Source organism: Drosophila pseudoobscura, chromosome 4 (assembly GCF_009870125.1).
Source record: "Drosophila pseudoobscura strain MV-25-SWS-2005 chromosome 4, UCI_Dpse_MV25, whole genome shotgun sequence".
NCBI lineage: Eukaryota > Metazoa > Arthropoda > Insecta > Diptera > Drosophilidae > Drosophila > Drosophila pseudoobscura.
The window spans coordinates 16,663,243-16,686,832 of record NC_046681.1 but is presented as its reverse complement, the minus strand read 5'-3'; the positions used below and the strand labels follow the sequence as shown (position 1 = coordinate 16,686,832).

General features: G+C 40.0%; 5 protein-coding genes and 1 long non-coding RNA gene across 10 annotated transcripts; 2 read left to right on the top strand and 4 right to left on the bottom strand.

Moving 5' to 3' along the window:
- Positions 1–2,066: 2,066 nt before the first annotated feature.
- On the bottom strand, positions 2,067–2,594 carry Sfp26Ad (Seminal fluid protein 26Ad). The gene is made up of 2 exons (XM_015179782.2): positions 2,488–2,594; positions 2,067–2,432 (listed from the first exon to the last, which is right to left on the bottom strand). Exons 1-2 carry the CDS (start codon positions 2,570–2,572, stop codon positions 2,158–2,160), a joined length of 360 nt encoding a protein of 119 aa, XP_015035268.1. The 5' UTR covers positions 2,573–2,594; the 3' UTR covers positions 2,067–2,157.
- A 1,500-nt stretch (positions 2,595–4,094) lies between these two features.
- On the bottom strand, positions 4,095–5,669 carry LOC6903340 (BTB/POZ domain-containing protein 9-like). 2 transcript variants are annotated; one of them, XM_002132185.3, is made up of 2 exons: positions 5,594–5,669; positions 4,095–5,511 (listed from the first exon to the last, which is right to left on the bottom strand). In XM_002132185.3, the coding sequence occupies exon 2, from the start codon at positions 5,491–5,493 to the stop codon at positions 4,225–4,227; it is 1,269 nt and encodes a 422-aa protein (XP_002132221.2). In that variant the 5' UTR covers positions 5,494–5,511; positions 5,594–5,669; the 3' UTR covers positions 4,095–4,224. The 2 variants fall into 2 exon arrangements, with proteins under 2 accessions (XP_002132221.2, XP_015035267.2); XM_015179781.2 differs by having other exon boundaries at positions 5,566–5,666.
- Positions 5,670–7,564: 1,895 nt separating this feature from the next.
- Gpdh1 (Glycerol-3-phosphate dehydrogenase 1) lies at positions 7,565–14,350 on the top strand. Of its 2 annotated transcripts, none has more exons than XM_033379245.1 (7): positions 7,565–7,789; positions 7,929–8,106; positions 11,193–11,399; positions 11,481–11,853; positions 11,921–12,074; positions 12,144–12,236; positions 13,260–13,457. In XM_033379245.1, the coding sequence occupies exons 1-7, from the start codon at positions 7,746–7,748 to the stop codon at positions 13,291–13,293; spliced, it is 1,083 nt and encodes a 360-aa protein (XP_033235136.1). In that variant the 5' UTR covers positions 7,565–7,745; the 3' UTR covers positions 13,294–13,457. The 2 variants fall into 2 exon arrangements, with proteins under 2 accessions (XP_033235136.1, XP_033235137.1); XM_033379246.1 differs by lacking the exon at positions 13,260–13,457 and adding an exon at positions 13,928–14,350 and having other exon boundaries at positions 7,567–7,789.
- On the bottom strand, positions 7,928–8,424 carry LOC117183897 (uncharacterized). The gene is made up of 2 exons (XR_004468982.1): positions 8,220–8,424; positions 7,928–8,157 (listed from the first exon to the last, which is right to left on the bottom strand). It is a non-coding gene; the product is annotated as an uncharacterized lncRNA (long non-coding RNA).
- Positions 14,351–14,939: 589 nt separating the features above from the next.
- Positions 14,940–22,077, top strand: LOC4818013 (serine/threonine-protein kinase 11-interacting protein). 3 transcript variants are annotated; one of them, XM_033379244.1, is made up of 10 exons: positions 14,940–15,167; positions 15,259–15,475; positions 15,615–17,384; positions 17,453–17,573; positions 17,640–17,775; positions 17,842–17,974; positions 18,035–18,211; positions 18,870–18,941; positions 19,336–20,358; positions 21,361–21,812. In XM_033379244.1, the coding sequence occupies exons 2-10, from the start codon at positions 15,385–15,387 to the stop codon at positions 21,810–21,812; spliced, it is 3,975 nt and encodes a 1,324-aa protein (XP_033235135.1). In that variant the 5' UTR covers positions 14,940–15,167; positions 15,259–15,384. The 3 variants fall into 3 exon arrangements, with proteins under 3 accessions (XP_033235135.1, XP_015035265.2, XP_015035264.2); XM_015179779.2 differs by having other exon boundaries at positions 14,940–15,475; positions 21,361–22,077; XM_015179778.2 differs by lacking the exon at positions 18,870–18,941 and having other exon boundaries at positions 14,940–15,475.
- A 620-nt stretch (positions 22,078–22,697) lies between these two features.
- Positions 22,698–23,467, bottom strand: LOC4818048 (transmembrane protein 138). The gene is made up of 3 exons (XM_001357175.4): positions 23,197–23,467; positions 22,878–23,134; positions 22,698–22,816 (listed from the first exon to the last, which is right to left on the bottom strand). Exons 1-3 carry the CDS (start codon positions 23,328–23,330, stop codon positions 22,707–22,709), a joined length of 501 nt encoding a protein of 166 aa, XP_001357211.2. The 5' UTR covers positions 23,331–23,467; the 3' UTR covers positions 22,698–22,706.
- Between the last annotated feature and the right edge of the window lie 123 nt (positions 23,468–23,590).

Sequence of the window (23,590 nt, the reverse complement as noted above, 5' to 3'; positions counted from 1 at the left end):
GACTATTCATGTACTATTTTGTTAGGTCATCGAAGAATTCATAAAAGTGATTTGGTTCTCCCATTGTATTCCATTCTCTTCTATATCGTACCCAAAACCAGACCCGAAAGGGCATTCATTATTCCCCTTATCTGTGGAACCTGTTTTTCTTTCCTTATCGCCTTTTCTTGCCTTTCATTTTTGGGGTCTGGTCTGGCCGGTATCGTTGTTGCGTAAATGATTTTATTTCTCCGTTGCCTGTCCTGTAAAATTGTGTGTTGATGTACTATTATTCTATGCCCAAGAAATCCCCCAAATGTCCGTCATTGTTTTTTATAGACACATTGCTATGCACAGACACACACAGAGAAAGGAAAAAGGGTTAGGTTCACTCCCCAACCCACTCTCTATATCATCGTCATTGTCGAACGAATAAACGCTCTTCATCGTCATCATCATCGCATGACATGCGAATTAGCCATGGCCAAAAAGGTGGGCCTTGCATATTGGATGTGTGAAGGATGGATATGTTATCCGAAGTGTGATATGGGTTATGGTTTCTATATATTACATGTGAGCGTGTGTGTGAGAGTACAAGCATTCCACGCAATCTTGATGATGTGAATTGTGGCACTTGTCCATCCGGGAGCCTGGGATCCTGGGATCCTGTAAGGGATTGATGGCCGCATGGTAATTTTCGAGAGTTTTGTGCGGCTAGAAATGTTCCCATACGCCTAGTGGAGCGTGAGATGCCCCCGAGGCGGCACAAAACATTTATATGCCTTGTAATCTATGACACCCGACATGGGGTTTGAGAGCCACAGGTACTACGCTGAATGGCGTAAAGATTATTACATTCCAGTGGAGTATTTCCGCGTTAAGTTACAGCCAGATTAGGTCTTCTTTTCAGTTCCTGACTTTTCTTATAAACTGTTTATGCTTTTACAGATATTCGCCACGCCCTTAATGCAAAAATTGCCATGCATTAGCCATGTACGAAAACGGGGTAAATGGTTTTCCAAAGAGAATGAAGCTTTCTCCCCCAGAAACTCGCTTTGGTTGCTGCACAAAATCACATTTCAGCCATGGCAACAAGCAGCAGAGCAGGGCACATCGTCTACGCGAAAGAACCCAGCCACTATCGTTCATGCCACTCCCTACTTTATGCTGCTATACCACACCATGCCACACAGCAGAAAGCAGAAAGCAGTACCCGGAACCAGACCGAGAACAGATACCAAGTCAGGCCACGAGCATAACGTGCAACTTTCCAGCTTTCGCCGCAATCAATTTTACGGGTGCACAGTGGCAGCAGCAGCAGCAGCAGCAACAGCAGCAACGACCAGGAGACAGCCTCGAAAACGACACTGGCATTAGAGTAGAGCAACCCCGTGGCACAGCCTCACTCCGCACCCACCCACCCATCCATCCATCCATTCACCCACCCACTCACTGAATGGTGGGCAAACAGCGTTAGACACGCAACGGGAGAGTGAAGTGGCAGGATTGGAGTGCAGGAGGAGCGGCAGAGGAGTAAGGAGGAACACGCCCGCCGCCCAGCACGTGGTCCAGCTCACATGAAGGTATTAGCGCGTAACATCGCTGCATGATTAACCTCCATGGGTCAACGCCATGCGGAATGGGATGCATGTCCTTTCCTCTGTGTGGCATGCAATAGGCATGGGGTGTGGCCCAGGCCCAGGCCCAGGCCCAGGCCCAGGCCCAGGACCAGGCTCTATCCTGCAGCAGCAACAACTGCAACTTACGATGGTGTGATGCTGCTAATCGGTGAATTTTTACATCTTTTAAACTCTCTTTCCATTAAGTTAGCTCAAGTTGCTAAGACTGGAGTGTAACTAAACGTTAAAGAGGTTTTCCAGGGCCTCCCTTCTTCTGTAAGTCGAAATATCCATATCTTTCTCTATTTCTTTCTGTGGTTATTTGGTTTGGTATTGGGTTGTTTTTCAGCCTGGAATACCCGCGGAACGCAATTCGGTTTGATGTCTTTCAGACCACTAGATGGTGCATTCCATTGCACTTAATCAATTATTATTCCAGATTATCCCTTATAATTTGTATACATCCTCAAAGTACTTTCTTTTCAACTAATTTGCATTTCAATATAGAGCAACTTAATCGCTCCGTTTCAGATATTTTACATTCATTGATGCATTAATTTTAGCCAAAAATAGACATGACTTTACACGGTAGTCCTCCCTTTTCGCAGTCTGGATCATCTTCTGGGGGCTTCTCTTCCGTAGCTCCACTCGCGAACAGAGCGTTGATCATCATTCCAATGCCAAGGGGCACATTGCTCAGGTTCTTCATTGCTTCGCCAATATTCTCGCCCGTCATGGAAGCCGCTTTGACAGCAAAGCCAGCCTTTGAGAGAGCTTGAAACAGGCGATACTTTAAACTGTCTATTATCGAAGCACCATTGATGTGAAGCAGAGCTAAGGGAATTTTCTTAAGCAAGTCTTTTTTTTTAGTAAGTTAAGAAATACTTACTGCTACAAATCAAGACAATTTGAAAGTATGCTATCCTCTCGGTACGGGACATTATCAACGACTGTTTTTCGGTTGATATTTCCATGAATATTTGTGTTTAAAAGTGAAGCGGAACCAAGAAACCATGGAGAACTCGTGGCATTGTAGATTTCACCAATACCAATACAAATTCCATGCTAATGAGTTAACTCATTAGGGTCTTATGGAAATGCTTGTAGAAAAGGAAATGCTAAAGGCACAGAAGCTATAGAAGTCAGTTCTTTTTATACCCGATACTCAAAATGAATATTGGGATATATTAGATTTGTGGTAAAAGTGGATGTGTGTAACGTCCACAAGGAATCGTTTCCGACCCCACAAAGTCGATTGAGCCCTGTCTGTCCGTCTGTCCGTCCCTATCAGCGCCTAGTGCTCAATGACTATAAGAGCTAGAGCAACGACATATCTAGTATCATATATCTAATATCTGCATCAGATCGTATAATTATTATAGCCAGAATCAAGAAAACAATTTCATTCTTTCTCGCTCTGTCCCTCTCTAACACACAGGTTTCATGGTCGGTTTTGCCAATTGCAAAATGTGAGTTCAAGGATCTCAGAGACTATAAGAGCTAGAGCAACCAAATTTGGTATCCACACGCCTATGATATCGGGCCTTGACCGTTTCGTATCAGAATTTTGTCACACCCCCTACAGCCCCCGCACAAGACGAAAATCTGGGGCCTCCACAAATCTCAGAAACTAAGGCTAGAGCAACCAAATTTGGTATCTGCACTCCTGTTAGATCTCACTATAAAACGTTTATCTCAAGATTTTCTATCTCTCTCGCACGCACTCGTGACGTGTCGTTTAATATTCGCGGCGTCTGCCGGAGGAGAGCCGCAGCAACTCACAACGTTCCCCCTCGTTTTTTTTGAGTCATCAACAGAAAGATTTAATGAGTGGTTTTTGAAACTATTTATATAGATTTAAAATTTATTTTTCTTATAGTTTTCTCATTTTTACTGCTGTTCACCGTATATGCGTGGGCAAAGCGCCATATTGATGCCATATTCATTCATGCGGCCTACAAGCATTAATAGTAGTAGTAGAAGTATTTTTTATTTAACAATTTGAATCTGAGGGTAATAATCATTTAAGAGTTCAATAAAATGGTTATATTTTAGGAATATTTCATTATTCCTTTCAAATTACGCGCCTTGAAGAAAACGTTGCACAACTCTTAACTGCTTTTGACAGTAGCCGCTTTTTAGAGCACTAACATTAGAACTAGTTCCTTTGGTGAACCCATAAAGGCGCTAAAATTTAAATTTGTGATATGCTTAGTAATCGGCGCACAGTGGGCGAAACGGCCAATCTGGCGTCAACGGATCGGAGCGTCATTACAAAATATTTGGCACAGGTTGGATGGATTCTTCGATTTTATATTCTTACATCTGTATTCAAATCCAAATGCCCGAAAGTTTCAACAGATTCAAAGCTTATAGGCTTTATGTTATTAACGGCCTTACTTTCAATGCTGATGGCACTTATTTAAGCACCGGGCAGGATCATCGGTGGCGATGCAAAGAGGCCAAGAACATTTTAGTGAACATAGTTGTTGATAGTTGTTTGAGAACAACAATTATCAGCAATATTTATTTTGCTATTTTTATAACATATACATATAACATATTACATTTACAGGAATTTAGTCGGCAGGATTCATTAAACATTAAACATTTCAAAATCGGTCTTCTAGGGAACAGTGTTCTCAGTATTATCAGTGCTATCACTGTTATCAGTGTTCTCAGTGTTATCAGTGTTCTCAGTGTTCTCAGTGTTGTCAAGAAAGGCTTTAAGGTGCACATATTTTAATATATTTTTGCGTCCAGACTCTGGATGCACGATACGAATGAAGCGAACAGCCTGGGTCGTGAATGTTATATTCTGCCAGGTGGGCGATAATGTAAATCTGGTAGTTCCCAAGCGAGACCATTTAGTCATGTCGCAAGAGACCTCCACGGCGCATTGTAGGGTATTTAATGTACGATCGAATGTACCTAGAATACTGATTATGTTGATTTTATACCAGCATCTCAGCTCGATCGAGATCTCATTGTCATTGATTACCGAACGGGACGCCTGATGTCTTTCGAAAGAAGCAACATCCTCCCCTGGACACACGACGGCACGATAGGGCAGATTGCCCGAGTCGATGGTATTAACTTCATTGATGGCGTCGAGTATTTCTTCCGGCCCGAAGATTCCATGAGGACGCACATCATGTAAAAGCTGGTCGACACTCATCAGCGGGAGACGCACGAGCGAGACCACCGACTTTATGTCCGAGTTCGGATTTTGTTGACTCCATTGCAATATACATAGAAAGATATACAGCTCGTCGGCAATGAAAGTGTCCCGTCGCAGCACTTCCTCAAGTGAGTCCTTGGACAGTGTTAGGAATGATTCATGTTCTATCATTTCGGATCCATTGTTGTCCATGAACGTGAGGCAATTCCCTGTCAGATTTTCCAGATGGTATAGGCGCGCTGCATCTAGAATCTTGCACACGTTAGAAACATCCATATGCTCCTGCAGATGGTCGGATAAAGCCGACTTGACTTCCACCAAGCCATACATATTGGCTAGATCGAGCACTTTTAGGGTGACATCCACGTCCAGTGTGGAAATTCTTATTGTGCCCGAATAAAAGTAGCCGAGGATTACCTTAAATGCCTCCAACGGCACAATCAGCTCTATTTCGCGTTTCTTTGACTCGGACATGAACCCGTAGAGCATTGCGCGGAAGTATTCACTGCGCGCAGCCAGAATCATGCAGTGGGCTGGGAGGCGCTCATCCTCCACCAGGAACGTGACGTCCGAGTATAGTTCGTTCATGCAGAAGCGGCCCATGTCAGCCAAGACGCGTTCGGCGAATATGATTGTGGTGCTCTTCTTCTTGGTGCAGCGTCTCTTAGCGCGAACGGAGTTCGGAGAGCTCGTGTCGATTTCCTGGCTGCTCATCTTGGTAGCTAAATTTTTCTGCGGATACCGAAGGATTTTATATTTGTATTCCGTGTAGTTTTATTAACTTACTTTTTTTTTATGTTTTAAGTTAACTTACTCTTACTTCAAATAAAACGAAATCACCTTCGTTTAGAATTGTCAGTGCTGTTGAACGTTCCAGCTTAGCCTACTAAACGCACCATTAAAAAGCTATATTTAAATATGTGAACAACTTTTAAACGGGTAATATACTACTGTTTGAAAACTCTTTTTGTAGATGCATCCTTAACATTTACTTTAAAAAATACCAAGATGTTTTTCACCTGAACTGCGCGGAAATTCTTAAAGATTCGTAATTTTCGGTGGAATATTTTAGTAACCCATAGTCCACAATGGGTTAATTGATCTGATATTTCTGATATTCGGGCTAATATTACTAGCTAGCTAAGGCCCTCAGTCCTAAGCACAAGATTGGCTAATTTTAGATACTTTTAATTAAATTGAGCCTAAAGGTTTGAACAAAAAAGGCCGTAAGTGGGTATGGATCATCACGTCATTTCTTACATGTTGCTGGTATTTGAAAGCTTGTTACTTAAGTAACAATTGTCAACCGGTGTATCGGCATTTGTATACCCTATTTCGGTAATTTAATATTGAAATAGTAACTAATAATATCTTTTTCAAAGATTGACATGATACAATGACAGTGATTAGTCTCTGTTAGAACTGCAAAATTTCTTTGAAATAGCTTTAGAATAGAGATTGAATAGTTTCTGCATTTCTGCATATATAAGATGACATGGGCGGTTTGGGAGAGAGCCGATAGTCAGGGCTGGAGAAGGAGAAGACAGCGGCATCTGCTGTGGATCCTGGGAGGCAGTTAGAGAGTTGTTTTGGAGAAGAGGAAACGGGACGAGGAAGAAAAAAAGAGAGTTTCTGGGAAAAATAGAGAAGGCCGCACGTGTAGTTATGAGTGAGTAGAAAACGGTAGTTGGGTGGGACGAGAGCGAGAAGAGCGGGACCCTGAATATGAAAAGGGAGCGCGCGAATTCAAAATTTGGCGCTCATGGAAGGGATGGACCACGCTCGGGAAAATAATATCAAATATCCCCGCTGAAGAAGCAATTTGTATACATTTTTCTTGTATTTTCCAGTATTGACTCAATGTATTGTCCAATGCACCAATGTAGAAATCGTTGACTATTTTTGCTTAAACCTTAAACCAATGGAATAAAGATGAAAACTTAAATTTAACTAGTTTTGTTAGTTTTGTAGGAAATTGTTTCATCAATCATATAAAATTAATAATAATAATAATAATAATATTCTGGATCTGCTCCAGCTCCTGAATATGCACATCAATATGCACATTTCCCGGAGGTTTCACCTGGGCAATGGTTGGGAAAACCAGTTCCCAATCATCACCATATGTATGTCCGATTAAAGTACAGGTCCGTCAAGGCAGTAACCCAATGGTTGTAACGCTCCAACGCTCTCTTTTATTAACGAAATAGGATATACAAACGCCCATACTCGGTCGACAACAGATGGGTCTGCAAATACCAGCAACATTGCGACTGTTCTTTTTTTGTTGAACTATTTTGTTTAAACCTTGATTAAGTCAAGATACAATAAAAGCATGAACTAAAAACTAGCCAGTTAAGTAGAAAATTGATTAATCAATGTCCTAAAATTATGTGGGCAAAACTTAAGGCTTTAGTTAGCCAGAATTCTTCAACGGAATCTCTAAATTGAGCAGTATGAACGACTTTCGTTTTTTTTTGTATTGACCAATTTCGCTGAAACCTTTTTTTACGCAAAATCCAATAAAAGCAAGTATTTAGAATAAGCCAGTTAAGTAGAAAATTGATTCATTAATCGGTTAAAATTATGTGGGCATGGCTAAATATTCTATATAGCTGGGAATATTCGACAGAATATCAAAATTGAGGAATATTAATGGAACTTGACCTCGTCAGTATATCTACGGTATATTTTCAAAGTAAGACGGTATGTTTCGGTATATTTCTGAGGGTCGGACGGTATATTTTATCGATAGGTCACACTGATTATAAACAATATAAAGTCGACGGGCAGAAAATTAAGTTAAATCTCTCAACAGTGCCGTGGCGACGTGTCAACATTTATAAACAATAAATAATTAAATAATTAGCGGGCGCCAAACACGCGAAACAAAGTGAAAACTATAACTCTAGGAAATACATAATCATATAGTAGTAGTTACAGAATAGCACTCTCAGAACATAATTATGGCGGATAAAGTAAATGTGTGCATTGTGGGCTCCGGCAATTGGTGAGTGCCATCCCTGCCCTTGGCCCTTGGCCCTGCCCCCTGGCAACCCCTCTTTTACTTATATAATAAATAATTGCATTATGCTTATCCTTATACTCTTCCCCCGCCACCCTCTGTAACCTTGCATCAATCGCTCCAGGGGTTCGGCCATAGCGAAAATTGTGGGCGCCAATGCTTCTGCTCTGCCCGAATTCGAGGAGCGGGTAACGATGTTCGTCTACGAGGAGATGATTGATGGCAAGAAGCTCACGGAAATCATCAATGAGACACACGAGAATGTCAAATACCTGAAGGGGCACAAGCTGCCACCAAATGTGGTAAGTGTGATAAGAGCATCCAAACCATCCAAAACAGCTGTTAATTAACAGCTAAAAAACGATTTGTATCAGGAATTCGGAATTCGATAAATGTGTAATACATTATGTAATACCTCTGTGTTCGTGTGTGTGTGTGTTTGCGGATTAACATACATGTGGCTTACATAAACGTATCTTTGCCTTGATCTTGACCGTCATCGTCAGTTCGTGCAGGCGGCAAATTATCTAATCAGACAAATGCACATCTATTTTTACACCTTACACTCTCGCACGGCCTCTTTCTTTTTTTGCGGCCTCTCTTTTGTTGCACTCAAATGTTTTCTCTTTTTTTTTGTTTGCATCACTGCAGCTTTTCAGGGCCAGGAACAACAAACAAGCAATAAAGAGAAAACAAGGTTAGCTTTTGTGAGGGTATCGAAGCTTTTGATACCTTTCAAGCAGCATGGTTTCTATGGTAGTAGATATGTAGATTGAAAGGAAATATTTGTAAACAATGAAATATTTACATAACGTGTTTAATTTTCTCTAAAAGAAGTAAAGAAGTATGGTTGTGATAATAGTTTCAGGCTGAAAACTACCCATCTGTGGATCAAGTTCTTATAAAAACCCACGCACAGAACACGCGCTTCGATACGGTTGTTGATTCCAATCAAGAATATAACTTTGTATGTATTGGTTACAAACATCTGTTTGAAACCAATACACCTCCTCTTCAAGGGCATGAAAAGTATCAGCTTCAATGCAGATCCCTCTCTTTTGTGTATGCCTTTCTCTGTTTTTCCTTTGGCTTGCATTCTATTGTGCTCTCTCTCTCTCTCTCTGGCCACTTTGGCACTCTTTTTCTTTAGCTGTCATTTCGTTTTGCACTCTCTAAATCTTGCTCCATCTCCCTTGCACTCTATAAAGCTCCAGCGGCATGGCTTTCTCTTAAGCTTACATTTGGATGGCTCTCTCTTAAGTTGCCTTTGTCGTAGGTCAAGGCCGGCTTGGGCTATTTTCTTTGACAGCAATCGAACAAAAGCAATTTCCTATGACGCCTTTGAAGACCTTTACTCAAGGTGTATTCCTTCAAGGTGAGCAAGACCTTTCTCCTGCTACTCCCTGGAAAGGGCACGTCGCTAAATTGTATCAATATTCTATTAAGCAATAATTGCGCCGAACCGATAAGAGACGTTCTAACGACGACCGCTTGAAATGGCCATATTTTTACGTATATATATAAAAAGCACTCGAATATTTCCATTTGCTGATTATCGATAAGCACAGCCAACACTTGTTGCCGTTCATGTAGAACATGAACTCCACATTCGCTGCTGATTAAGTCCCATCCCTCGATCGAGAGACTAGTAGCCGTCCAACCCATGTCTACTGTCCAATGTCCGTGTGTATCCCATGTTTGTCCGATGTAAACAGCCTGTAAGTTCTGGGCATTAGCTCGGAAAAACAAGACCTCCATAAACGCAGAGACCCGCCCTATAGATTAAACACAGCTGGTAGTAGGAGACATGCGTTAGGTTAGTGGCATGGATTGATAAAAATATGTATGTGGAAAAAAACTAAATACATATGAATCAAAGGAGGGTGTTTAGAGGGTTTTGATACCCTTTAAGAGAGACTTTTGCTATGATATCGTCGACTCGAAAACATATCGAAGCTTTTTTTTAAGAAGAAATTCTCGGGAGACATTTTGTCTGATCCGAATGAAACGTTTAGGTCTTATAAAGAAACACCTATAGGAGTTTAGAGGAGTGTTATAGGTAACAAAAAACCTCCTAAATGGTCGCAGCTCTAAAAAGAAACACAAAAATTACTTTAACAATATGATTTATGATTCTTATCAGAGATAAAACACTTTATGGTGCTGTACGTAATTATATCTCTGCATTTCAGAGGGTACTACGATAGGCTACATATCATACATCTTTCCTCCATTCTACAGATACTCTGTTTTTGTCGTTTGTTTGTCTGTATAATTAGACGCCTTCACCTATATGTACCATACATACATACATATGTAGTGCCATATATTATATACGATATAAAATTGGCAAACTTTCAGTAGCTGTTTCTGTGGTGTGAGGGTGTGAAATGGGGGATTGGGGATAGGTTGAGGGGGATCCATCACAGCAACAGAACACAATAACAAATGAGAAAAGTATATTTTTATAAGCAATAAGCGAGATCAATGTCAGAAATGCAACAAATATGCAAATAAGAATCAAGAAATATACGAAATTGTAGATATTTCGACGATTTTAAAGATTTGAGGTCTAATTGCTGATAATTGGAGCTATAGTTGTCATAAAAGTATGATAATTAAATTAGTAGATTCCAGAAATGGTTTACAGATGAAAGAGATTAAATTAAGGGCTTTTTTCTGCTTTAATTTCTATAAAATTGTCGATGTATCATAAGGAATTTTTCTTAAATATTAAATCATAAACGCCTTTTCCACCGTTAAAAAGATCCGCTCATATGTAAGTTTTCTGCCTTTATTTTAATCAAAAAACTATTACTAAAAAAAAAACCAACCAACCAACCTTCATGCGAGTATGCTTTGTGTTATCTAAAAAGACATTTCAAAATGCCTGAACGTTTAACCTGAACTTTACGCTTATATAAAAGTCCAATGCAAAAATAAGAAAACAAGCTAACAGAGCAAAAGCCACAAAGCAAAAAGGTAATAAGGAAAGAGCCACCTCGAAAGTTGATAGAAAAAGGCACAAAGCAAACGTTGAAGCGGTGGGCAAACAGGTTCCAGATATGCACTATATATAGACGTGCTATAACTATAGTATATAAAACGATTGATAATATAATCAACAACGATTTGCATAGTCTAGACGACGACCGAAACGAGCCAGAGACGTGCCTCCAAAAAGGCGCACGTGTTTGAAAAATGATTTTCCTGATTTTAGGCGTCGCTCCCAACGTCTCCGAAAAGGTTCCCTTCATTCAACCTTGAATAAAACTCTTATCGGAGTGTTTTTTATGTCACTACCCTTGCTGTTTCTATTGTTTCTCTTATCAAAAAAGTACAAGTAATTAGCCAAATTTCTCTCTCTCTCTCTCTCTGTCTTGAATAGGTGGCCGTGCCCGATCTTGTGGAGGCTGCCAAGAATGCTGATATACTCATTTTCGTAGTGCCACATCAGTTCATTCCCAATTTCTGTAAGCAATTGCTGGGTAAAATCAAGCCAAATGCCATTGCCATATCTTTGATCAAGGGCTTCGATAAGGCCGAAGGAGGTGGCATTGATCTCATTTCGCACATAATCACGCGTCACTTGAAGGTAAGCCAATGAACGGTCGGTACAGAAGGTGACCCCTATATCTATCTCTAACATCTATCTTGTCCCTCTGCTTTCCTGTAGATACCATGCGCTGTCTTGATGGGCGCCAATCTGGCGAATGAAGTGGCCGAGGGCAACTTCTGTGAGACCACAATTGGTTGCACGGACAAAAAGTATGGCAAGGTGTTGCGCGATCTCTTCCAGGCGAATCACTTCCGCGTCGTTGTTGTGGACGATGCCGATGCCGTGGAGGTGTGTGGCGCTCTGAAGAATATTGTGGCCTGCGGTGCGGGCTTTGTGGATGGCCTGAAGCTGGGCGACAACACCAAGGCGGCTGTCATTCGATTGGGTCTGATGGAAATGATTCGTTTTGTGGATGTCTTTTATCCAGGCAGCAAGCTGTCGACCTTCTTCGAGAGCTGCGGTGTGGCGGATCTCATTACGACGTGTTACGGTGGGTTTACCCCCGAAGATATAAGACTTTGATCTATTTATTTAATGGTATCCTATCTGCTACTTAGGTGGTCGCAATCGTCGTGTCTCTGAGGCGTTTGTCACTTCGGGCAAAACCATCGAAGAGCTCGAAAAGGAAATGTTAAATGGCCAAAAACTCCAGGGCCCACCCACTGCCGAGGAAGTCAATTATATGTTGAAGAACAAGAAACTGGAGGATAAGTACGGAACACCCCACAATACCCTTCCTATATTCTATATGTATTTATGATGTGTCTTTCTCTTCTGTAGATTCCCCCTGTTTACGGCCATTCATAAGATATGCACAAATCAGCTTAAGCCTAAAGATTTAATCGATTGCATACGCAATCATCCCGAGCATATGTAAGTGTTTTCGTTTGCGTTTCTTTCAGTGTATTCGTTTCTTTTGCACTTGCGTTTACGTTTACGTTTTCGCCTGAATCCTGTATATCCTGTATATCCTGCAACACTCCTCCCCAATAAGTGCTCTTTGGCTATTGCTTCTTACTCGAAATTCCTGTATTTCGACTTTTCTTTTGATTTAAAACCTAAGTTCTATCCTTTATTTTCTTTTGTAACTTGAGTTTCATTCTTTATTTTTTATTTTACCTTAAGTTTTCCTCTTATTTTTTGTTTAAATCCGTAGTTATTGATTTTCTCTTTGAATAAAGCATAAGATTTCCTACTTTATGTACTTTCTTTTCCTCTTTCTTGAATAAAACTTGTAAAATATTAGATTTCCTTATTCTTTTAATAAAATAATGTTGTATTCATTATTTTGTTGAAAATCTTAACATTATCATCCTCTTTTCTTGAATAAAACCTATCTTTTCTCCTCTTTTTACATTTCAACTTAAGTTGTTCTCCTTATTTTTTTTTAGTTCTGTAAATTTAATCCTTCTCCCAGAATTTATCCTACGTTCTCTTTTATTTAAAAATTAAGTGTTCTCACCCTTCTTCTGTCTTAAACTTAAGTTTTCCTACTTCTTTTTTGTTTAAGTCTTAAGTTTTTGCACTTCTCTTATTTCTGGAATGTTTTAACCCGCATTTTTAATTTTATTCTTTTGTAATTTTGAACTAAAAATAAGCTTAATTTTAAAACCCATAACAAAAGCTGAATAAAAAAAAGCTCTAAGCGAAATTCTAAATTATTCAAAAATTGAATCCAAATCAAAAATGAAGTGTTTGTACATTTTCTTTCTATCGAAAACATATCCCCCACCATCATATCAGAAATATCAGTCATAATCATATCAATGTCCTTTGATTAATATCCATACACTTTTCTGTAGACATTTACTAATACAACCAACAACAATTATTGTTTTCATTCATAAAACGATTTGTTTTTCTTCTCTTCTTTTTCTATATATTATTTTCTCATAGGGATACGTCCATCATGCCGTCGCCAAAACTCTAAAAATCAAAACCAAAACCACTGTGTTACACCCCACCACACGCCCCCTAAAAAGATTGTAAATACTACTCGATATCCATCGATCATTTATCGATCATTAATCGATCCAAAGTCAAAAGTCAAGTCATCAATCCATTCATATATATTCTACGACTATCAAAATGCATTCAAACGTTTTTCTATATACATATATAAATATTTTTCAATTGTTTTCTATCGTGTAAAAGTGTTTTTTATTGTTAAAAAACTAAAACCATAAAAGTGTCATATATTTGTTGAAACATTAAAAATGAGATTTGTTAAGAATAAAAGAATAAAATATTACAAAAATATACAATATTTTGTACATACCATACAAAAAAAAAACGAATGTCTATCCTTCATTTCGAATTCGTACTTTCCTACGAACTAAAATAAATCAATTTTGAAATATTGGCAGCTACCAAAATCGGCAAAGAGAGCAGTACGTATCGGAAAGAAAACCTCCAAATCGATTAATAAATTTTTCTGCAATTTTCAGTTTGAGTTCCAAAAGCACGAATTTTTCATTTTCAATTAAAAGAATGTTTTAAAGTTATTCATTTATAAACCAACAAAAAATATATATATTAATGTTTTAAACCTCTCTTTTTCCCAGGCAAACTTTGTAGAGGTTTGGAGGCGAAACGTTTTTAACATTTTTATGCACCCACAGATAAAAAACCGAGAATAAATGTATATTTTTCAGCACAAATCAATAAAGTAAAAAAGTTAAACTTAAAGGAAGAAAACACCACAGAAAGCTCAGTGAAAACCTAAAAAAGGAAACTGTAAAGAAGAAAACTTTTAACAATTAAAACTCCCCAGGAATCTGTATAGGTTGTTAATATATTAGTTAATTTAGTCAATTCTTTTAATCCACTTCCCACGCATATCCTTAAATGAACCACAAGAGGAATAACTAACAAGAAAACACCACCAAAAAGTCTGCTTTAATTTAGCCTTGTTTTTAATTCTTAGTTAGCCATGAGATACATATGTATATTGCGCTTGTACCTAAATAAAACAAAAGAAAATGAGATATATATTTGTCATTTTGTGGCCAAGAGTATTACTCGTACAATCGGCAACAATCGAAACGGAACGATCGGAAATCGAATCGAATGAAAGTCGAATTTTTTTGGTTCGTCTTTGTAGCAATGTTTTAATCAAAGATTGCGTAGAATATTATAATTATTTTGTAAATGTAAAAAATTAAACAGAAAGTGTTACATAAATAAAAGCTGAGTAGTTAAATAAAAATGTTAATTTTTATCAATTTATGTATATTTTTAGGGGAATCGAAAGGGAATTTCTTATGAGAAAAATCTTTTTATTATTATGAAAAATTCGAATCGGAAGTTAAAAACCTACACATTTATCTATTTTTGTATATGACTAACGCAAAATGAATTTAAATCGGTTGACTCTATTTCTATAGCTGCCATAGAAATCCACTTATTTTCAATGCTTTGAATTTACCGCCCCAAAAACTCGCCTCTTTTTAAATTTCCATTCTTTTCCCCAGTCTTTAAAAACAATTTCAAATTTGAATTCAAACGCCGCGCTTTTTTCATCCCTTACAACACTATCTACAATCTGCTGCCGCTTAACAACATTAACTCTTGAGTCAAAGCAACTCTGTGCTACCGCGTTCCGCTGTGACTGCCATGGACTGGCAAGAAGAAGAAGCATAACAAAAGTTAATTTTTATTTGCATTGTAAAAAAGTAAAAAGCGGAATATTCCGCTCATGTCAATCATAGAAACCGCAATACATCATCAAAAACCGCAGCTTCATACGATCGGTGATGCAATAAAAGAAAATCCTATGGAAATCTATAATTAAAACGGAAAAATGTTGGTTTATTATTAAGACCTGCCACCACAAATGGCGTCATAATTCTCTTTGTTGTTGTTTTTGTGCACCCAAAACATACGTGCTAAAAAGATTTGTGTCTGAAAATACCCGATGCATATTATATGGAGATGACTTGGGGAAAAATGAATATCTAAAGAATATCAAAACAAAATTCAAAGTCACAGCTGATTTGTACCCCCCTTTTCCCGCGTCGTCATGGATCCACAAAAAATCACCGAATTGGCAAATTTACTGCGACAGAACGGTGATAAAATATTGAGCTCCGAATTTACGCTAACATTATCAGGTGAGAGGGAAATCGGAGCCCTACTACGCAGAAAATGCTGCGACAATCCATCATGCGGTCACTGGCTGATGCCTGTGCCGTGCCACGCCTTATCACTATACTATTTCCCACTACATTTTCCTCTCTGTTTTCCCAACAGGTTCCCTGCTGCGTGCTTTGAATGATTCGTTTACATTGATTGCTGATACGGAAATCATTGCTGGTGCTGGGGCTGGCACTCACACGACGCATCATCATCACCATCATCAGCACCAACAGCAGACGATCTTTCAGGTGGTTAAGCCCATCAATGCCAAGTCCAGTGTCTTCCCAGATCTGCAGCTGTTGCACGATTTTGTGCAGAAAACCACGCTGCTAAAATTAACCTATTTTCCCAGCGAACTTTATTTTGAGGGTGCCATCGATATAGCCAAATTTCGGGCCCTGCGGCGCCTGGAAGTCCATAAAATCAACATTAATCAAGTGGTGGGCATCCAACCGTTCCGCGGCCAACTCCAGCACTTGATTTGCGTCAAGAGTCTGGCCAGTGTGGACGATATAATCACCCGCTGTGGCGGCGACAACTCCAATGGGTTCGTGTGGAATGAACTGCAATCGGCAGACTTCAGCTACAATTCGTTGAGGAGCGTGGATACAGCCCTGGAGTTTGCCCAACATTTGCAGCATCTCAACCTGCGGCACAACAAGCTCATCTCGGTGGCAGCCATCAAATGGTTGCCACATCTCAAGACCCTCGATCTGAGCTACAACTGCCTCACATATCTGCCACAGTTTCACATGGAGGCATGCAAGAAGCTGCAACTGTTGAACATTAGCAATAACTATGTGGAGGAGCTGCTGGATGTGGCCAAGCTAGATGCCTTGACCTCTCTGGACCTATCGGATAATTGTCTGTTGGAGCACTCCCAGCTTCTGCCGCTCAGTGCCTTGATGACCCTGACCATGCTGAATCTACAGGGTAATCCCTTGTCGTGCAACCCCAAGCATCGCCAGGCCACAGCAATATATCTGCACAAGAATACGGCTTCGGTGAAGTTTGTCCTGGACTTTGAGCCGCTCTCCAAGGCGGAAAAGGCCCTGACTGGCAGTCAAAGGTGGCGCTACATAGGCTCCCATCGTGGGCCGAGGAGTGGTCCTGTGTCCATCAATAGTTCCAGCACTTCTATCAACACCTGCGATGGCTCACAGTTCTCTAGCTTTAGTTCCCTGAACACAGAGCAAACGACCTCCTTGGAAACCTCGCAGAGCAGCAAAAAGCAAAACTCCAAGAAAAGCCTCAGTAAAATCCGTCGAGCAGACATCTCCGAAGACACCGACGATGTGGCAGAGGCGGCAGCAGTTCTACCACCACCCAAGCCCCAACCGGAGGGAGAGGAATGCTCCACAGATTCCGGGCACTTGGAGACCAAGAAACAAATCGAAACCCTGAGGCTCACCTACGGCAATGAGTGGCTAAAGACGGGGAATGCAGAGCTCATGCTGGGTATAGAGTCGCCGCAACCCAGCGAAAAAGAGAGGAACGCCTCTCGCCAGCAGTTCAACGAGTTCTTGGGGGAATTCTCTGGACCATTGCCGGCAAAAAAGGACCCTCAGGGAAATCTAAATGTAAGTTCCACTCCCACAAACAACAGCAGCACATGGGGCGCCTCCTTCGACAACACTTTGACGCCCATTAAATCGGAGACCCAGGAAACCCAGGAGACAGCCAATCAAACGCTTTACGAGACCTGTGATGAGAGCGGGGAGACCCAATACGAAAGCATTATCAGTAGCACGAAGGAGCAGTCAGAGGAGAAGGATCGAACGGAGAAGAAGGAGCAGGAGGAGGGGGATCATTCTCAAGATAAGCACAAAAACCTATTGAGTCTCTATGCCAGCGGATCAAATGCGGTAGAGGAAGAGGAACCAGGTAGAATCTGCAACTAAAAAGTTATAGAAGATCTCTCCTACATCTAATGTTCCCTTGCCTCTTTGCAGTTTCCGATATGGAGCCCGATGAGGAGACCTACATTGTCTATCTTGAACACAAGCCTAGTGTTCCTTTGTTTTTGACGATATCTTCCAATTTTATACGCGAAAAGGATACATTGAGTGAACGGTATGGGAAAATTTGTGAAAATTCGACTGAGCTATAACCCTCAACCCTCCCTCTTATTTCCCCAAGAACTAAAACCAAATGGAGCCTCAAAATCCTCGAGTCCTGCGAGCGTTTAAAATCAAATACTTTGCGCATTAATTTCGATACCCTTCGTAAGGATAAGCAGGAGCGCATCTACTGTGTGGAGAATACATTGTGCCAGGTATGGCAAAACACACCATTCCAAAAGCCCCCAAATCCCCAACAAAAATTCTCTGTATTCTTTTAGGAACTGGAAAAGAAACTCCGTGACATACTCTCCCAACGGGATCTCACCGAAATGAACATCAAAATCTATCGCTGTGTGAATTGTTTGATACAATTCTCAATGGAACAAAAGATCAAGCGTTATAGGACAGAGCGTAAGGCGCAGAACACTATTGAAATACGATCCTAAACAACGTTCTTTATCCACCTTTTAGAGCTACGTTGTCCCGACTGTCGCAGTGTTCATGTGGCGGAGGTCACAGATCTCTCCACATCGCTGGATAAACCATCTGTGGAGGTGGCCGCAGAACCCAAATTGTCGCCAGCCTTGATTGTGGAGGAGTCGCCTGCGATGGGGGCCTCACCGATTAAGGAGGAAACCAATAGCATTGGCAAGTCCTTGGCCAGTCTTCTTTTCTATTTTGATCAAATTTTGGAAACATTTTAAAACCACTTTCTTTTGATTTTTATGCCTAGAATTTTATGGTTTATGGTTTCTTTTTTGCATTTTTCTTTGTGTGTTTTGCCATTTAAAACATTTTGTTACCATTTTAAAGGATTTTTAAATATTTCATTGACATTTCATGTGAAGATTAAGGTTTTTTAAGTAGATCTTAAATGGTTTTCAGTCGATTTTCCAAATTTTTAATATATTTTTAAATATGGTTTTTGGTTTTTTTAAACTTGTATACGCTTTTTGGCAATTTTAAATGATTTTTAAAAGTTTTATTTAAGGTTTTATGGATTTTATTTAGATTTTTAGTGTTTTTATTTTTAAATATTAAAAGATTTTCTTATAAATTTAATTTATAATTTTTCATAAATTCTATATATTAATTTTGTTTAACTTGTTTCTCTTTTTTATTTATTTTGCATGCAAAAACACACACAAAATCGAAAATATGGCAAAAACGAAAACTAACTTTTTGTATATTTAAATCATTTTTTCTCTCACCCCAAAAACAACCAAACCCCAACCAAACAAAATAACATTATTAATTGCTGTAATAATAATTGTAATATATATATTTGATTATTAATATTTAATAGTGGCCCTCTCCAGGCTTAAAACAACCGCTAAAAACACACCCAAGCGTAGGAGTTTGATGCAAGCCACTAAAAGTTAATATGCCAATGATTTGTACTAAGTTTTTTCTCTTTTCATTTACTTTTTGCATTTTGCTTTTCCGTTTTACTTTTTCATTAATTTATGATGATGTGAAGCAGCATTCAGGGAAAAGAGATATTTATCTAAGAAAAATCCATTCAAATATATGGAGGGAAGAGTGTTTTGCTAGAGGTCTCTAGAATCTAGAATTTCTGTAATATATCGACCCACAGAGGACCTCCAAAACACCTCCTTCCTAGAACTTTGCGGCCATTTTCAAACTTTTCCCTTAAAAGACTAAATTATCAATGAAAATTCCTAAAAACAATGCTGCTTCCATTAGAAAAACCTTGAAATATTCCAACAAACCCCACTAATATATCAACTCTATTCTCCCACCTCCTTTAGGTTCCGCCAATAGTCTGAATGAAAGCAGCTCCTGTTCGAAAATCACCAATTCCCAGAGCTCCTTCGACTCCAATCAGTCGGTTGTGGGTAGCTCCAACACAGATCGCGATCTCGAGTTCCGAGCGAATGAAAGTGATGTGGATATCATCTCGAATCCAAGCCAATCCTCCATAGAGGTGCTGGATCCCAATTGTGTGCAGAGTGCCAGTCGAAAGACCTCAGAAGATCGTCGCATTTCGCAGTTGCCGCACCTGCAGGCGTTGCATGATGAGACGCAAAGCTTTATAGAGCGGGAATTTGGGCAGCAGATGAGGCAGGAGGAGGCAGCAGCTGCAGCTGCAGCAGCAGCAGCAGCAGGAGCAGCTGTGGCACCAACACCCCCTCCAGCTGTGTCACAAGTGCAGCTAACAGAAAGCTCCTCTTCAGGCTCTGTAACAGACAGCATTTGCACCACCTACGAACAGCAAAAGGAGGGTGCCAAGGAATCCTCCAATAATAATAATAATTTAAAGAAAGTCGAACAGCTGCCCATGCTGCCCTTTGCCTCAGTCTTCCAGTCCACAAACCTCCTGATGTCCAGCTCGAAGAAACTGATCGATTCAGAGGCCAGCAGTGGATCAACATCGTCGGGCATGCACCCTTACAAATTCAATTACAGCAACTTTAACGACATTGATCATCGCCTGAAGCTGTACTTTTATCAAACGAAATTCAAGGAGCAGGACGAACACTTCAAGTGGCTGGCCAAAGGCTGGATCTACAACGAACAAACGCAGACATTGACCGAGGGTCTCGTTGTGATGTCCACCTGTAAATTGTATCTAATGGAGGCCTTTGAAGCGCCCCACGACGATGTATCCAAGTGGTTGAGACAGCTCATCAGCGTCACAGTGGATCGATTGGTTTCCATTGGTGTGCTACCCTGGAAATTGGGTCTGTCCTTTAGCCTCCGAGATTGGGGAGGTTTCGTTCTGCTGCTGCACGATATGCTAAGGACTGATAGTTTGCTGCTTTATATGCAAGGTAAGTCCATGATGGATATTACTCGAAGTATTCGGGTATATTAGATTTGTGTAGCACCCAGAAGAATACTCTATATAGCGGCTAGAGAGTCGCAAAGAGTTCAATAAGTTAGGAAAAGCAATCTATATTTATCACAATCTTTTTCTATCTTAACGAGCCTTCAATTTTTGTTGTCTATAGGCTAGAGTGCCTCACAAATATAGCGCCCTTGCACTGAGCAATCTTTATCATTAAATACATTGTAATTCGTGCTGGTCCCTAAGTATCCCAATTCGTCACAGTGCTCGTTTCCCCCATCGTTATTTGGTTCCCCCGGAGCCCAGATGTTCAGTGTCACGGGTGCTCCCGTTGAATGCCAAGTATGTCTGCCTCCATTGGATAAATTATTGCCTGAAGTCCAATACTTATCATAGATATTCATTTTAAAGAGATACATATTGACCAAATGCCACTCCAGGATGGTCTCGAAGGAGATCAATGCAGCTCCCATGCGACGACACGATTCGTAGGCGTCAAACCAGTTCTTTTGTAGCATCACCTCTATGTAGTACAATCCATTACCAATCTTAACGAATGGACCAAGAGTTCCTAAAAGACATATGTGTCCAAAAACATTTAAAGTGCTGGTTAATGATTCCTCGTGATCTCACCATCTGTGTCCGTTGCTATATTAGCTGCCCCTGTGGGGGAGAACAATCCCAAGCAAGCGAAGGCAAAGAGTCCAGTGTATCTCAGAAGCATTTCAACAAGTCTATAATAATTCTTCTCGTTGATTGACTCTTTTATACCCACAACACAGCGACAAATGCAATATTTTTTGCTATCTCTCGCGAATATTTGATGAAATAAACTCTTATCAGTATAATAACCTCTTCCTGATGATTGATGCAAACAAGACATTACCACATAAGCCTCGCTGCAGTGTATTGAATTGTGATTGATTCATGCAGGACTCAAATAAATATACTTATCATCTGTACATTTTTTTTCTCTTCCGCCCAGAAAATGCCCTGCCATCGCAATGCCAAGTGTTGCAACAGTCATCGACTGTCTTGAAGTCTGTGTCCTCGGAGCCTGTGAAAATGTGTGCAATCCTCGCCAGCTGCCAGTGGAGTTGCAACGAAGAGAAGGGACTGTCCTTTGAACCTTGTCTACTCTTGACCACCGATTCCCATTTGTATATCTCTGGCAATGGAAAATGGGATTGGCTTTCAGCGAAAACCCAAGAATCGGCCCTGGCACCAAGTCTCACGCAGCCCATGAGCAATCTCGTGGATGTGGAACGTCTTTCGGATGTGGAATATGTGATCAACTTTATAGATGAAACCGAAAACAAGTGCGAGATGTGGAAACTAAACTTTGAGACCTATGCCAATGCCGAATGCTGTCTGAATGCCGTAGGACAGACATGGGAGCAGCTCTTTGGAGTGCCATTCAGCTACTCGGGAACGTAGCATTCTCTATATCTTTCCCTCTGTATTTAAGGGACCAATATATCACACAGAAAGAAGGTTCTGTGGATAAGCTTTATTAGAACCGGAACACCCTCTATATGTTTTAGGCTGTATGTAGATTTCTTTCAAAATAATGGAGTATAAGATTAATGAGAGACATGGTTGGTGCTTACCCACGATACGATACGATACGATGTATATATTTATGAAAACACTGAGAAGTCTCTGCAATAATCAAGAGAATAAATATATATTTTAGTGTATATAAAAGCAGAAAATTACAAAAATGCAGTGTATATAAATAAAATAAATGAAAAAAGGAAACTGTTTCTAGCTTAAGAGAAAACAATTTAAGCGTCTGGATAATGTAATATAAACCGGCCATTGAAGCTCTCGTATGTTAGATTGACGAAATGGACGTTGTATATCTGACTTCTGGGTTGGATACATTACCAGTTTTCAGATCAAATAAAATGTCTAGAGGTTTAGGGATGTTGCATTTCGAGTCCCCTAGAAATGATTCCAAAAAGATCCCTTGCTCCCGGCTTCTACATTTACTCTACATGAAATGTACACACGCATGTAGTAGAAGCCACCAAACAACAGATGGCGGCACGGGTATCAAAATTTATTTTATAAGAAATTGGTAAAAATATCTAAAATTTGTGGAATATTAAACAAACATTTTAATTTGTATATTATTAAATTGTAAATAAGTTTAATATTCATTTATATATACATTAATTACATAAAGTATGCGCATTTTCATCACAATTTTTGCTCTGAACTTCTTGCTTATTTGTGCACTTCAAATATCCTGATTTCTCACTCAATCTTCTCCCATTTTCCATTATCTATCTTTTTACATTTTCTATTATCTTTTGATTCCTCGCTTTACTTATCCCCCAATTGCTCTGCAATCCAATCAAGATGTTCCTCCTTGTAGCGGGGATCTGCCATTGTCAAAGCCGTCGATTTGGAGCTATAATAATAGAAAACCGACACTGAAAGGGGGAGAAAACCCATCAGTTATTTCTGTCCTTTAAGGGAAATCCTTGAACTCACTTATTCGATGGATGACAGCCAATGCATAGAGACCCAAAGGCCATTCTTGATTCTGATTCTCTCCCGCCGACAATCGACTCTGATAGACGATCCAGAAATGCTGTGAGGCCGAGAGCAGAAAATATATGGTAATGCTTCCCAAAAAGAGCTTGCAATTCCTCAGAATTATATGCGAGGCTCCCACTTGATAGACACACGTCGAATGCAGGGCCAAAGTGAAGAGTAAATACTCGACAATAATCAATGCATCTTGGGTGCTGCAGGAGGGAACGACTTTCCTTAAAGAAAACTCTCTGTTTTACTGCTCTGTTTTACTCACACAAAGAAGAATATGGATGTCTGTAGATGATTCCTGGCCAGCGATGCCCCAAAGGCATTGAAGAACAAATCTCCAGCGAGTAGTGCCATTTGGGACATCAAAAGATACGTGTAACGTCCGCGTGTGAGCTTCATCTTTTGGTCCTTAAATATCCTTAATCGTTTGTTTGTTCCTTTTTAGAGTAGGCTTACTAAATGTCAAGCCTTTTGGTTGTCCTGGGGGTTTGTTTGCTTCTGTTGTCCTTCGACTGTAGTGACGTCAAACGGTGGACCCCTAGCGGTCATGCGCTGTGTTCTGCCTTGCAATCGTTTATCGATACACGATTAGTGTTGTCCCTCGAAAAATCCGTTATAAAAAGGAATAACCTCACAGTTTATTATTTTTACTTTATTTT